Raw genomic sequence first — 15,000 nt, 5'->3', positions numbered from 1 at the left:
TAGAATTATCACCAACGGTTGCTTGCCTAATTTACACTTCGTAATTGTAACCTAAATAACAATTCGCATTGTATAAGTAGTCAATCCGCTTGCTGAAGAGGGAGGGGGTGGAGGATAGCGTTAGTTGAGTTTTAGTAAGACTTTTCTTTTAATGTAAAAATGGTTAATAAATTCCTTACAAATTATTGGATAGAGAACTTCTAGGATAAAAGCTGCTTGCCTTTGTGTGAAGTAGCGCTACAGATTCTTGCAGGAAATGTTTTCATCAAAGTGTTCATCTTTTATTCCCTTGATGAACCAACAATGGGTTTTAAAACGTCGATAATCGTATTCTTGGGGAATAAATTCCACCACCTACATACTGACCGATAGTTTCCTTGGATTCTGGATCGCGCATAGAGGGGAGGGGGGGGGGGGGGTTGTTGGGGAGGGTTAGAGAAATGGGGTGGGGTATTGGGGCAAGAGGTAGGGACCTTGCTATACACCAATTTGACCTGGGTTGGATTCTCTGACTTTGAGTCACATTTAGGTTGAGGTTGTTTGTTCTCGACTCTGCCCTTAGAGGTTTCCCTCCAGGTACTCCGGTTTCCTCTCTCCCCTAAACTTATCATTTGATTGGATTTGCTTTAATGACAAGTGATTTGATTTACAGTTTTACAGTCTCCCCATTTAGTAAAGCAGTTGCACTCAGCTAGACAAGATTTAGCAAATAGTAAACGGTTCAGCTTGTACTATCGAGTTTTAGTATAATTTTCAGCGGTGAATATAAGTATAGGCCTTTTGCAACAAACAATCACATGGTACAAAATCCACCATGCTAGGAAGCTTATTATTATTTCCGCACTGGGACATTAAAACAAAAATACCTGAACCAGTCAAGCTTGACTTGCCTTTGTTTTAATATCCAGTGCGGGAATAATAATGAGCTTACCCTCCAGTATGGAGAATTTTGTACCATGCGATCGCTTGTTGCAAAAGGCCTATTCGGTGGTATATAGGCCACTTTAAAATAATACCATAATACTCTTTATTTGTTCTCCAACATTTTAAAGAAGCATTGTTTCCGGGTCCTCTTGGGACCAAAAGAAAATACAAAGAATTTTGATGCAAAATTTTGTAGGGAAAACAAAGAGTATTATGGTATTTATGAAAGTGGTCTATTCACCGCGCTGTCCCGAGAATATAACACTTTTATGGCTTGGCTGCTAAGCTATGTAAGCGCTTTTCGTGCCTTTTTATCGTGTTTTAGCATGTTGTTTTGCACTTTCTTGATATTCACCGCTGAAAATTATACCAAAACAGTTATTCGCTTCAGGCTCGGTGAATATTGTGTAATATTTATCTCGACTACGTCTCGGTAAATATTCACCAACATTTACTTTGCCTTCGACGAATAATTGTTAAATAGTTGCACGCGGGAGGGTGCTCAGAGCGAAAGAAGCGTGAGAGTCGCACGAGGCGAGAGCCGAGTGGACTGTAGCTTCTTGAGTGCTTACGCAAACTGTAATTCGATAGTACACGCTGAACCGTTTTCTGTTTGTTGTATAAGATAACCAAAACATCTTGTGCCAGTTTGTAACATCCTTTGTCTTCTTTGAATGCCTCTCGCTCTCTAATTCATCGAGCTGGCTTTTACGTTGGTTCTAAAAGTTAACACTATAAAATCGACGTTTCGATGTCGACGTGACACCATTATCAAGGTATAAAGTTGAGGGGAATAAAAAAGCTAATATATACAGACTAGTGAGAATACATATAATGTTCTTAAAATACACTAGGGAAAAAATATGCTAATAAAATAAAAAAAATGCAATAGAAACCATAAAAACACAAGGCGAAGCAATATAAACAAATATTTTAAAACAGCTTTGAGCAAATGGAGTATTTTTGTTTGTTTAAAGTAGGCTTTAAGTCCCTTATGAACAACATCTCAAACATAAGGCAGTCCCACTTAGTTTTGCACTTCCTTAAAATACTGAAAATTCTAGAAAGGCTGGAAATGTCACAGCCATGCGTCCGCATGTGCTCGCCGATGGCAGTCTTGCCCACGTGTTCGTCGACTCTTTGGTGTAAGTGTCGGCTTGTATAGCTGACATAACCAGCCTCGCACTGGTCACATTGGAAATGGTAGACGAGTTTCTGTTTGTTTACCAGGGCGGGTTTTTGTTTTATAGGTTTCAAATCATCGTTTAATTTGCGACTGGTAAATACGGGGGATAACTGTATGCTAATCTTTGAAGATAGTTCTGATGTTTGGCGTCTTACAGTATTGGCTGATCGCTGACACTTGAATGGCAGCACGATGCGCGTTACTTGCAGTCTTTCGCTGGCTGTGGGTTCTTTCTGAAGATTGTCCATAAATTTCTTAAAAAAATTTCATTTAAAAAAAAAAAAAATACCCACCTCGTAAACAAACAGAAAGTCGTCTACCATTTCCAATGTGACCAGTGCGAGGCTGCTTATGTCAGCTATACAAGCCGACACCAACACCAAAGAGTCGACGAACACGTGGGCAAGACCGCTAACGACGAGCACATGCGAACGCACGGTAGTGACATTTCCAGCCTTTCAAGACTTTTCAGTATTTTAAGGAAGTGCAAAACTAAGTGGGATTGCCTTATGTTTGAGATGCTGTTCATAAGGGACTTAAAGCCACCTTAAACAAACAAAAATACTCCATTTGCTCAAAGCTGTTTTAAACTATTTGTTTATATGGCTTCGCTTTGTGATTTTATCGTTTCTATTTCTTTTTTTTTTAAATTTTATTAGCATATTTTTTCCCTGGTGTATTTTAAGAACATTATGTGTATTCTTACTAGTCTGTATATATTAGCTCTTTTTATTCGCCTCAACTTTATATCTTGATAATGGTGTCACGTCGACATCGAACGTCGATTTTATAGTGTTAACTTTTATAACCAAATTTTTTAAAACCAAACTTCTTGTCTTTTACTTGGGCTTGCAAATCGCTTTGCCTATGGTTCGAGTAAAATTATACGCTAACGGGTTAAAACTCTGTTTTTCTTCAAGCTGCGAAGAAATTTTAGCATTTTCTTGAGTAGAGTGGTCAGTCTAAAGTTTGAGGGGAAAAGCTTTTTTTTCCGGCGCACGGCGTCATGTGTTTTCGTCATAACCATTTACCCATGGGCAAATTGTGTACGGTCATTGACCAATCAAAAGGCGCGCTTTACTTCTGTTATGTTATAATTAAACTTTAATCAAATGGTTACTATCGCTATCGTTATCGTTATCATTTACAGATGCAGAAAAAGAGTCAACCCTCGAGGAAACCCACTAAGCCAACATGAAATCTGTCGTCCTGTCGTAAATCAACTGGCTCAAGAGTATGTTGGTTTTGTAGTCCGAAGCACATGCCCAAGGAACTGGACAGATGAGATTGTGCGCCGTAAATGTCAAAATAAAAATCAAAGCGATCAGTTTAATGACTGGCCCGTGTTTGATCGCCACAGGCGCATTACTTACAGAAATGTCTTTTGTGCAAGGTGCAATGGCGCCGTGAATACCACTTACGGGAAACTCGAGGCGGATTGTAGTGAATGGTTTAACACAACGTCGTTCACTCTTAGTGATTTTATGCGCCTCGCGCATGCCAATTGTTCAGTAAAAATTAGAGAATCTTGGAGGCAATACTTGAAGCAATGTATCCCACGTTTTCAAGACTGTTCCGGGATTGGTCGGGAGAAAAATGGATCTTACTACCAATCACAGTGCTTGGGGTATGCTTTTCCTGTTTCTTTTATGAAAAACTGCAAGATAATAAGGTTCCGAAATCTGCAATGCGCATTGTGTAACGGATTTAAGCCCAGCGATTTAAAGAACGACGACAACTGTTTAAAAGAAAATGAGCCCCCATGTCCACCGCCTCTGACTATCCTATTTGATTTTACTTCCTTCAAGATCAGGGTTACAGTCAAAGGCGAAAATATACACCACGTTTGGTACTGTGCTGCTAACGAAGTGTACGACCCATACGTTGGAAAATGTAAAAGCACTGTCAGTTTACACCCACCACAAACTGACACTTCCATTTCCCACAGTGAAAAAACAAGAAAGTTGTTGAATTTGAACTGCACTTTCGTAGCTTTCAACCAAAGCGATTATGAACAACGACCTAATGGTACCGTCTACATTAAACCTCATCACAAGATTTATGGGAAAACAAGGTACACAATTCGCGGGAATATTTTGCTACTTTGCGTCAACTTTTCAAGAAATGCGACAGTGTTGGCCAAACAGCCAAGCGCAGGGTACCTCACTAAAACGACGCCAACTTCTCTTCAAGTAATGACTTTTGCTGGCTGCATTACGTCAATGGCGTCCCTTCTTCTCCTGTTGGCAAAATATATTCTATTTTCTGAACTGCGCAACTGGCCTGGAAGGATCATCATCAACTTGTCCCTATCTTTGCTGTTGTATCAAGGCGTCTTTCTCGCAGCAATCCAGACTTCCAGTCCTGAGCAATGCCAGGTCATTGCCATTCTTCTTCATTACTTTGTCTTATGCTCTTTCACGTGGATGAATGCTATGGCATATGATGTGCACAAGACATTTACTTCCTCGGGTAAGATTAAGAGTGCGTTTACTTTGGGGGGAGGGGTGCTCTCAAAGAAGATTCCCGCCAAAAACACTTATATGTCCAGCACTGAATGTACATAATTAGATGCACGTGCGATTTTGATTTCTAACACGAAGTGTGCATTTAAGTCTAAGCCTTTGCTACCTATTTGCAACAATGAGGTATAGGTTAAGGTTAGCGTTATTTTTTTGGTTTGGTAATTGCAGCTGTTTATCTTTACTCTGAAGACTGGAGTTTGGCGGAGAATTTGTGGCGTTGATGTTTCTGTATTCCCAGCGTGAGCGATGTTGAAGTATCCATTACTTCGAACTCTTTTCTACAGTTTGAAACTTTCGAGTGCCATTGTTAATTTTGTAATTATTTATTTTATTTTATTTTTTTTTAACACCTAGACCGCGGACGTGGATCGAATCGTCAAGGAAACCCCAATAAACGCTTAGTGAAATACTGTTTGTACGGATGGGGAGTTCCTGCTATTCTCGGGTCGTTTTTTGTGATCATTGATCAAATTCTCATTAAAGGATTCATTGGATATGGTAGGTCTGCTGTCTCAACATGTATTTAAAAGGACTGCATCACGGCATTGCAGTTCATTGCATCGCGTGAGTACTTTTATCAGTTACTCACCCATACTCGCTATGCAATTTACGTTAACCCAAAAAAAGTAAAATAAAAAATTTAAACAACCCATATTAAAGCTTCGTGACCAAAAAATGTCTGTAATTTAAATTACAAGCAACAGAGATAAACTTTGAAAAACTGTTAGGACAGTTTGCAACAACCCCAAGAACAATCTACTTAACGAAGTGACAAATAAAGTGCAAAATAGTTTCCCTAGACATAAAAAAGCGGCCGCTGGCGGAACAAGCAATAATAAAATTAAAGCTCCCGCCAAAACGTTTCTTTGGTCCGCCATCTTGTTTGTTGTGCATAGTGCCCCCCTCAGAAAGATAGCCATCCCGTTTAGGTGAGTTTCGTTTAAATGCAAGCTATGTTTTAACCCTCCTAGCAGTTTAAGCAGTTTAACTCGGTCAGCCGACACTCCCTCCATGGGAACAGGCCCCTTAATCTTCTACAAGCTTTCCCATCTTTGCCTCCTTTAATTTGTATTTGCTGTTTTATCATTTCAAACCGGCTTTCTTCCATGTTTGAAGTAATTCTTTTTACGTTACTCTTGATTTGGTTTCCAGCTCCCAGTCGCTGAGCCCCTTTAAAGTGCTACTATGACCAAAAAACCAAATTTTATTTTTCTTAGGATTTCAAAACTATGTTAACTAAACATTAAGTAACCCACGTTTTAAGCCTTGATTAAAAAGAAATAAAATAAAAAATAAAAAATAAAAAATAATAATAATAATATATATATATAATATTATTATTATTTTTTTTTTTTTTTTTTTTTTTTTTATTTTTTTGTAATCAAGGCTTAAAACGTGGGTTACTTAATGTTTAGTTAACATAGTTTTGAAATCCTAAGAAAAATAAAATTTGGTTTTTTGGTCATATATATATATATATATATATATTATTATTATTATCACCATATATAACTGAATAAATGTTGGAAAGAAAATTTGCCCGGAGCGGGATTTTAACCCACGTCCCCCCATTACTAGTCGGGTGTGATGACCACTACACCACCAGGACAACCATGCTGGCAACACAGCCATCGAAGAGGTGATTTACGTGGTTAAGGCGTGGGCCTCCCGGGAATTTTCTTTCGAGGTGACAAGGTAGGGGAGCCTATAACTTCACCTAAAACCCAACTAAGGATCAAGTTAATGATGCACGACCGTAGTCAACTTAGTTGGGTTGTAGGGTTTCTCTCCTACACACCCTCTAAAATTAAAATTAGCCTGTATCCTTCTAGGATCCTTCCTTGTCATCCGCTAAGTTGACTACGGTCGTGCATCATTAACTTGATCCTTAGTTGGGTTTCAAGTGAAGTTATAGACTCCCCTACCTTGTCACCTCGAAAGAAAATTTCCCGGGAGGCCCACGCCTTAACCACGTAAATCACCTCGTCGATGGCTGTGTTGCCAGCATGGTTGTCCTGGTGGTGTAGTGGTCACACCCGACTAGTAATGGGGAAACGTGTGTTCAAATCCCGCTCAGGGCAAATTTTCTTTCACTACATTTATTCAGTTAAAAATATGATTATTTGCGGTGTGCATCGTCAGGGTTTCTCTCCTACACACACACACTCTCTTTCTCTCTCTTTCTCTTTCTCTCTCTTTCTCTCTTTCTCTCTTTCTCTCTTTCTCTCTTTCTCTCTTTCTCTCTTTCTCTCTTTCTCTCTTTCTCTCTTTCTCTCTCTTTCTCTCTCTTTCTCTCTTTCTCTCTCTTTCTCTCTCTTTCTCTCTCTTTCTCTCTCTTTCTCTCTCTTTCTCTCTCTTTCTCTCTCTTTCTCTCTCTTTCTCTCTCTTTCTCTCTTTTTCTCTCTCTTTCTCTCTCTTTCTCTCTTTCTCTCTTTCTCTCTCTCTCTCTCTCTCTCTCTCTCTCTCTCTCTAGAGGTAAAGTGGGCACTTTTGTAACTAAGTTCTCTCGAAGGCTTACAAATGTCCATTTGTACGATTTAAACCCAGGTTTCCTATTTTTAGGAGAGTATACTTTATAACCATTGTGGCCTGCAAAGATCAATATTCCACATCGAAAACGAGGCTTTTTACAGCTGTTTTTTCACGTTTGAGGTTACAAAAGTTCCCGGTGTCGTGGTAACGTTCGTTTTTTAGTGGTAAGTTGTGAAAACTTGGCAAAATGTAGGTATTTAAGACCCTATATTACCCATATGTATTCACTCTTTTGCCACTGTAAATAAGTAAAGTGGTTCTCGGGTCTTCCAAAATTTTGAAGGTTTTTACTTGCACTTTCAAGTCGAGTTGAGGTTTCCGGATCATTGAAAAGGCCGCTCAGTAACAAAACAAAAGTCGAAACTCGATTGTACCATTATTAATCAGTCAAAGTCAACCAAACTTACGCTACACATAGTTGTACTACTGTACTTTATACACCTAAAATTTGACGGCCTTCCGTAAAATCCTTGATTAGAAAACATAGGTATTTCTAGCAGTGGGTGTTAGAAATTTGTAATGTTACCGAAGTGCCTTTTTTGCAAGATATTCCGTCAGCGCGAGAAAGACATTTCTTTTTCAGAAAAAAAATCAATCTTTTGGTATGGAATTAGTACTAAATACGGCCCTTATCAGTGAAAATATTTACACACTATCGCCAAAGATGACTGAGAAATAAGCCATTTATGCCTAACACTATGAATCAGTGGCTGCATGCTTCCAGGCCATGCCTTTAATTTATTCCCCGTGTTTTTTTTACACCCAGTTTAAGGCAAAAATAAAAAAATAAAAAACACGCACACACACAACAAGAAAGCCTCATCAACATTTCTTTCAAAAAGCTTGTTTTGTGTGGGTCGCACATCCACATTTTCAAACCGCTTCGCGCCCTAGTTAGGTGATTCAGTCAATGCCCGATGTCGTTTCACGTTAAGCAGCATGCTCCGCGACCCGTATAAGGATTCGTGAACGTTTTTGAGACCAGTTGAGTTCCGATGCATGAAGAGAAGACAAAACAAAAGATACGTGCAAGTTTTCATCTTTTTTCCCTTCAGCTCAAGCGACTGTTCCACCTGCTACGGCTGTCTAGAACTGGAGAAACAGGTGACATTCTGCGCACTACAGCTGTTATAAGTGACAAATTGTTAGCACATTAATTTGATTATGCTTAATTTTATTTCTGTACTTGATTTTTATGTTTACTTAAGCAGCACCATAAGCGCAAGAAAATAAGTTTAAAGGGGTGCAACATTGTGCAACTTGTTTCTCGCAATTTTCATCTTCCCTGGCAACATGACAATAATTATTTTAAAATATGCTTTCACCTGTGCAAGCAATATTTTGCACGTGGAGCCTTGGCTGTAACTATAGAATTGCACAACCTGCCATGAAAAACGACTTTTCTTACCAGATGCTGTCTCAGAGCCAAGCGTTTTTGAGCAACGGATGGCAACCAGAAGTGAAGCGTTTTCCCTATTAACCCCCACTGGTCCAACCACATTTATACTGTTCAGTGCTCTTACTGGTATAGAGACGATTTGCTCGCAAATTTGAGCTAAACCACTGCCCAACAATAAGAAAACTCCACTTCCGGTTGATGTCCATCGCTCGAAGACGCCCTTTTGACGCCCTAAAGTTAGCGACAGATGAGAGCTTTTATATAACGGACTGTTCTCGTCCCACGTGTTGTGGCCTTGAAAAAAATTGTAGGATGGATTACTTCGGCCTCCAGGCAAGACTTCGGGATTTAAAGTCAATCGAAATGCAGGCCTTAAGGCAGGGTAATCAAGAGAAAGCAAAAATGGTGAGTACTTTGAGCACAATCACAGTTTTGTTTTCCATTTGTGCTATTTTTACGTCAGATCGTATGGTTAGATTAAAGCAAGTCAGAGCTATGTCACGGTATTCGAAGGTCATTTGGGCAGATCTTTAGCTAAATAGGAAATATGAAATTCCTTTGCCGATGAAATAATCGTTACACGGACGATGCTAAGCATAAACGACCATTAACCAGGTGAATTGTAGTGAATTTGAAATTATACGTTGGGCCGACTGTTTTTTTTTCCAAGATTTATTTGGGAATGCAATTCCTTTTCAGTCTTCTCCTTTTTTTCCCATCCATGCGCCTCTTTGCTTTTTTATGTTGTTCTGAAATTGTAATTGGTTGTTGTTATTTTGCTAATTCTGTCTTATGGTAAATCTGAAAGTCATGAAAATGGCTAAAATTGCGTGACATGGCAAATTTAATTAAGTTGATATCCTGTCCCTGAACTGGCTCATTCTGCTTGTCATGAGCGGTTTTTGAAATTTCTTTGTATGGGGATCATGCTCTTACATTTTCTTGGGTGAAACTGTTTAACTTAGGTAAATAGTTTGATTTAGTGACCACCACTGCATTTTTTCATGGGCATGACTTAATGTCAATAATTTTGCATCGTTTTTCACATGCCAAGTATTTATATCCAATACTTGGCATTTATAAAATGAGGCTAAATTATGGACGTAAATCTTGTGCATTTAGCATCATCATTGGCGGTATTTAATAACGGCAAGTGCAGAAGAAACATTTTCATGGTGTAATGATCACAATAACTAAGCATACTGTATCAAGAGGAACACAAAAACCTTTGCAACTGAAACTCAAATTTTATTCATTACTGGTCAACACTGTTCATGTTTTTCCTTGTCTATCATTTAGTTGTCCGAGAAAGCCTTTGAACTTAGGCATATGTGGACTAGGAGTTTATCCAGCTTGCCTGCTTACTCAAGCACAGAGCCTGTAATTGCAGTCAATCAAAGTGAAGAAAATTCCTGTGCTGACTGGCAAGAGGAAAGTGATTATGTCACCAGTGAAGGTGCTAGGTCCAAAGGTGAAGATGAGAATGGGGCTGGTGGACCTGTTGAATTGGGCAATGGAAGTGAAGGTGAAATCAGTGAGGTTGAGGGTGTTTTTTCATCTGACGAAGATGATGTAGCAGATGAAGGAGATAAGCCAGGCAGGAAGGGGGATGGAGAACTTTCAAATGCCAAAAGTTACATCCGAATGTTGAAGGGTAGGATCAATTCCCCGGAAAATGAACAACCAATGGAGAAGGAGGAACCAAACAAAGAAAGAAGACATAAGGGACGAGGGAAACGTCTGTGTCCAGTCCCTTACTGCAAGAAGGTGGTAGTTCACATCCCTAGGCATCTAATGCAGGTTCATAAGTGGTCTCATTCTCGATCTCGTTCAGCAATCACAAACTTTAATTTACGGAAAAAGTACACATTCAAAAGTAAAGAAAGTGCTGAGGCAGGTAACAGGAAGAAGAGAAATAATGGTGATGAAGAAACAAAGGCCTACAAGGACTACCATAAAAAGAGAATTTGTCCTATGATTGGATGTTCAGCATGTGTGAAACGATTACCAGCCCATTTGAAAAATGTTCACAAGATTAGCCCTTCATCTGACGAGTACAAAAGTCTGCTGAATAAAGCTTTGCAAAAAGGAAAGAGGCCCTATAGAGTCCAGTTAATTGACAAGAGAGCTGCCGGAGAAAAACTAACCAACTTCGAAACAGCAACACTTGAAAGTAGCGAAGAGGTTTCACTTGAAGAAAGTCAGGAAGTTGAAATGGAACAAGTTGAGGAGCTGGAGAATGAGGAGAAGGAAATAGTTATTGATGAAGATGGAGAAGTGGTTGGTAGTGCAAGTGCAAGTGCAAGTGCAGAAGCTGATGTTGAATCTGATGTTGACACTCTCCCTGGGTTAATTGTCGATTTTGAGAATTGGCTACAATCACCAGATGGGGGCAAAAAAGACGTGAAAACTGCCAAACAGCACGCTTCACAGGTTAAGAGGATCTTGTTTGTGATTGACATTGACAAGAAGGTGTCATCTCTTCTAGATTTCGGTCTGTTAAAGGAGAAGTTTGTTAAACATGCTGAAGAAAAGTATGTTGCTGAAACTATCAAATCATATCTTACAAGCCTGCAACATTTTTACTCCTTCCTGCTGTCTGAAAAGCCAAAAGAAATTACAGCCAGCTGTGAGTTAATCAGTCAGTTGAGAGAAAAGATGAAGAGATGGTCTACATCTTACAAGCGTTCAAGCTTGAAACGGAAGTGGGAAAGGAGGGAAGAGGATCGAGTTGAGGCTATCACTGCAGAAAAAATTGAAGCCTTTGAAAAAAGCCAAATTTCCAGAGATGCTATCATCCTGCTTGGAAAGCTCAGTGGAAAGCACAGTGTAGACATTGCACAACAACAGTACACCCTTTTGCGTGACTTCCTTCTCATTCAGATTTCCATTGATAATGCCAACCGTGCTGGAGTTTTGGCTAACATGACTTTAAGAGAATTCAAAAGAGGCTACAAAGAAGGTGACAGATTTGTCATCAATGTCATGAATCACAAAACATTCCATGTTCATGGCCCAGCATTAATTGTCCTAACAAGTAATTTGTATAATTGGATGAGCATATTTGTTCAAGAAGTGCGCTCTAAGGTGCCAGGTGTTGGAGCAGGAGAAGACCAGCCACTATTTCCATCTTTCAATGGAACAAAACTGCAGTCCAGTCAAATAAACAAAGCTATCAAATCGGTTTGGAAAAAGGCAGGGGTAGGAGGACGCATTCACAGCACACTATTCAGGAAAGGTGCGGTGACTGCCTGCCACAAGAGTCACAAAGAAATAGCAAGCGATCTGGCTCAATTGATGGCTCATAAGGAAGACACTGCAGTAAAATACTACCGTTTGAGCCAAAGTGCGAAAGCATCGGTGACTGCTTCACAGACACTTCTCAAAATTATGAGGAAAACGAGCTCTCAGTCTTGTGAAGAAAGATCTGAGGAACTGCCATCTGAACAGCCGGGAGAAGACATGCAACAGAATGCAAACGAGGAAGAAGCTGAAGAAGACCCATTGAAAGATGAAAGAAGGAATGTATTAAAATTGCCATGGTCAGAAGAGGCGGTTCAAGAAATACGCCAGTTATTTAAAAAAGAAATAGAGCAAAAGAAAGTCACCATGGAATGTGTGAAAGAGAAGATCAAGGATAGTCAAGTGTTCCGAGGTGAAGATGCCAGAAGAGTTTATGACAAAGTTCGCGCAGAGTGGAGACATCCAGTATCCAAGAACAACACTTTAGACTTGCCAACAGAGAAAGAAAAACTAAGTGATAAAGTAGAACGACTTTTCAGAGAAGAATCATCTGCTGGTTCTGACATCGTCTCGCCAACAACAGCATTAAGCAACAACACAAAGGCTCTTTTCAGTGAGGGAGATGTACAAATATTACATCGCTTATTTGAGGACATGCTTCAGAACACTCCAATCTCGAAAAAGGTCATTTCTGACAGACTTTCTTCTGATGCCAAAGGAAGAAGCATGTTACAAACGCTGTCATTGAGACAAATAGTTAACCGTATTAAGTATGAGCGCAGGCAGAGGAGAGGAAAACAGAGCAGCTGTTAATACCAGGTATGTCTTGCATTGTGTGTTGCACATGGATTGCTTTAATATCCCCCAGAGTTGATTTCTGTTATATTTAAAATTCTGAAGCAAGCTGTTTGTAATACTGCATGCAGGCTGCATTCAGTTGGTTTATTTAGAAGAAGTATAGTTGTACCTCACCACAACAGAATGATCATTTAAGAAGGTTAGAGTCATTGTAGAGTATCAAATTAAAAAATTATGTTGTATGTTGAATTATCTATGTCCGGGTGAAGGATTTGCTCTGACAAAGGACTTTTGTAGCTGTTGCTGTTACTGTTACTGTTATTGGATAATTACCTTGTCCACCAAATGCTACCAAGTGTTAGTCCAGTCCCTACTGACCCAGCACCACAGTTTCTCTAGAAACTCACTCCTTGAAAATAATGTAATGTGTCTATCACTTAAACTTTGTTGTGATTGGTTTCAGGTTTCCATCAGCTGCTCTCTTTGGCTGGAGTCAGGTGGTTACAATGCACTGTGTTTGGAAGCAACAAATACCCACTTATGACTTCAAACAATGGTGTACAGTGCAAGCAGAGACTTAATGACAAACAAAGCCTTAAGTTTGTTTCTGTGCAACAGATTTGATTTTTCACATTTGAGGTTCTGTTTTATGGGAAGAAGTAATTTTTGAAAGCCTTACTGTATTGCTTTAGCATTAATTGGAGCTTATTATTTTTTGCCTCATGTCCATGTGATCTTTTTGCAGCTCTTGGTTTGTTTGTTTTTTTCAACACCGACCTGTTAATTCCTAATTGTAAAGAGTGGGGATAATTTAATGTTTTCATGCTTTGCAAAGATGATTTGAATGAGACTTCAAAAATTCTGTTGCCAGTATATCTTCAATTCCAGATTAGTCTCACACCGTCAGAAACTTTGTGAAAGCCTCACCTTTTACACCTCTTACGTGATTTTATTCTATCCATTTTTTTTATGCATGACAGAAAGTTTGCATAGAGTGCTTACTGTACAAGATGACTTGTATTTTATTAAATTGGCTGTTCAGGCTTACTCCAGTATTTACCTTTAAAAAAAGTTAAACATTCTAAAAGCAGAGTCTCTCAAACAAACTGACCTCTACTGTATGACAGAAATAACAGTTTCTCTAATATAGGGTATCGTTGAAAGTTAGGGTTGTGGCAAAATTCCTATAAGGCTGCAGCTACATTTGCGGTTTTTCTTTATTCTAGCCAAAACATGAGCCTCAAGTTTCCGTTTTTGAATCTTATGAGAAAAGTTCGAAACACAGCAGCCACACAGGAAACAGTGTGAGTGATTTTGCCACAAATATATATTTTTTTTCAGCTATTGTGCCACCAAGTCAAGGGTGGCTACAGGTGCACTTCCCCACCTTCAATTATGCAAAATTTTAATACTGAAACAGTGCATTCTTCAGCAAACAAATGCACTTGCAGCAGCAGCTTTACATGTAGCTCTTTTGTAAGCTTCACAGCCTTTGTAATGTCAACATTGATATCAAGCACATTTTGTGTTTTAGTTCTTTAGTAAGAGAAAAATTTCATCATGCTGTCCAGGTACATGTGTCCTAAACTGTTTTGCTCTTGATGATGCTTGACAGCTGATGCAAACTCAATAGCCACTTAATAATTTAAGAACTTTTGCAAGCTTCCAAACAGTTGCTATGGTTAAGCAACCATTGTTTTCAGAATAAGGCTTTGTGGCTTACAATGATCTGTTGATATTCAAAAAGTATATATTGTGAATAGTGTTCCAGTTTAAAGGTAGAATAAATGCCGATGTGATTGGTAATGCCTCGTATATCTTTTTCTTACTTTATGCCAAAGTTGTCATGACAAATAAATTTTGTGCCCTGCCTTTAGTCAGTGAGCTTAAATTATTAAACAGTATTTGTTTTTCTTAATCATCACCCGTACTTTGACTTTCTTTTTCAATTACCTGCTAAACATCTTATGGAATTTGATATTTACGGGTTAGAGATTGTTGTGAGTGTTTGGTTTTCCAATACACGCACGCGCTTACTGTACAATGAACGAGAAATTTTTAAAGAAATTTTCGAATTTCGAGCTCAATGCACAGTAAGCAAGTGCGTTTATTTGTAAACAAAACACAAACAGAATTTTCAGTGAGCATAAACAAGCCAATGTCAATGATCAATCATCACTTTTCTTGTCGTGTTATAAGTGAAAGCGAAATTACAATTTTTAAACCTGGCGTTCTCAAAGTTTTCCGGGATGGCAGGGTCAATTATTTCATTAATTTTTTCCTGCTCAACCACGGAAAATCTTGAACTTGAAGCCATGTACGTTTGAAGGTGAAGAAACACTGCACAGTTTTTATGCGTCATTGTAAGAACGCACTCTGTTTCTTTGATGTCG

The 15,000-nt window shown here is 39.0% G+C and overlaps 3 protein-coding genes across 4 annotated transcripts in view; all 3 read left to right on the top strand.

Moving 5' to 3' along the window:
- The window catches only part of LOC138050850 (uncharacterized), a gene marked incomplete at its 5' end in the record, with an annotated part of 14,685 nt that extends 8,884 nt beyond the window's left edge, over positions 1-5,801 (top strand). The window contains 3 exons of the mRNA XM_068897120.1: positions 3,261-4,582; positions 4,990-5,133; positions 5,788-5,801. Of these exons, the coding sequence (XP_068753221.1) occupies positions 3,261-4,582; positions 4,990-5,133; positions 5,788-5,801 (1,480 nt within the window). The remainder of the gene's footprint in view (positions 1-3,260; positions 4,583-4,989; positions 5,134-5,787) is intronic.
- Positions 5,050-15,000, top strand: part of LOC138051368 (uncharacterized) — a 28,322-nt gene continuing 18,371 nt past the window's right edge. Inside the window, exon 1 of the mRNA XM_068897563.1 lies at positions 5,050-5,133. The gene's annotated coding sequence lies outside the window, so the exon portion shown is untranslated. The remainder of the gene's footprint in view (positions 5,134-15,000) is intronic.
- LOC138054626 (uncharacterized) lies at positions 8,539-14,154 on the top strand. Of its 2 annotated transcripts, XM_068901119.1 has the most exons (4): positions 8,539-8,971; positions 9,866-12,628; positions 13,071-13,104; positions 13,834-14,154. In XM_068901119.1, the coding sequence occupies exons 1-2, from the start codon at positions 8,765-8,767 to the stop codon at positions 12,620-12,622; spliced, it is 2,964 nt and encodes a 987-aa protein (XP_068757220.1). In that variant the 5' UTR covers positions 8,539-8,764; the 3' UTR covers positions 12,623-12,628; positions 13,071-13,104; positions 13,834-14,154. The 2 variants fall into 2 exon arrangements, with proteins under 2 accessions (XP_068757220.1, XP_068757219.1); XM_068901118.1 differs by lacking the exon at positions 13,834-14,154 and having other exon boundaries at positions 13,071-13,309.

This window comes from Montipora capricornis, chromosome 6 (assembly GCF_036669925.1).
Source record: "Montipora capricornis isolate CH-2021 chromosome 6, ASM3666992v2, whole genome shotgun sequence".
NCBI classification, from domain to species: domain Eukaryota; kingdom Metazoa; phylum Cnidaria; class Anthozoa; order Scleractinia; family Acroporidae; genus Montipora; species Montipora capricornis.
The sequence above is the reverse complement of the archived record's forward strand: the minus strand, read 5'-3'. Positions and strand labels throughout refer to the sequence as shown.

Excerpts from the sequence above, each read along its gene's own strand:
- LOC138054626 (XM_068901119.1), top strand. The coding sequence starts at position 8,765 with ATGTCCATCGCTCGAAGACGCCCTTTTGACGCCCTAAAGTTAGCGACA. Across the intron at positions 8,972-9,865 it reads ATCAAGAGAAAGCAAAAATG|TTGTCCGAGAAAGCCTTTGA; the intron begins GTGAGTACTTTG and ends TCTATCATTTAG.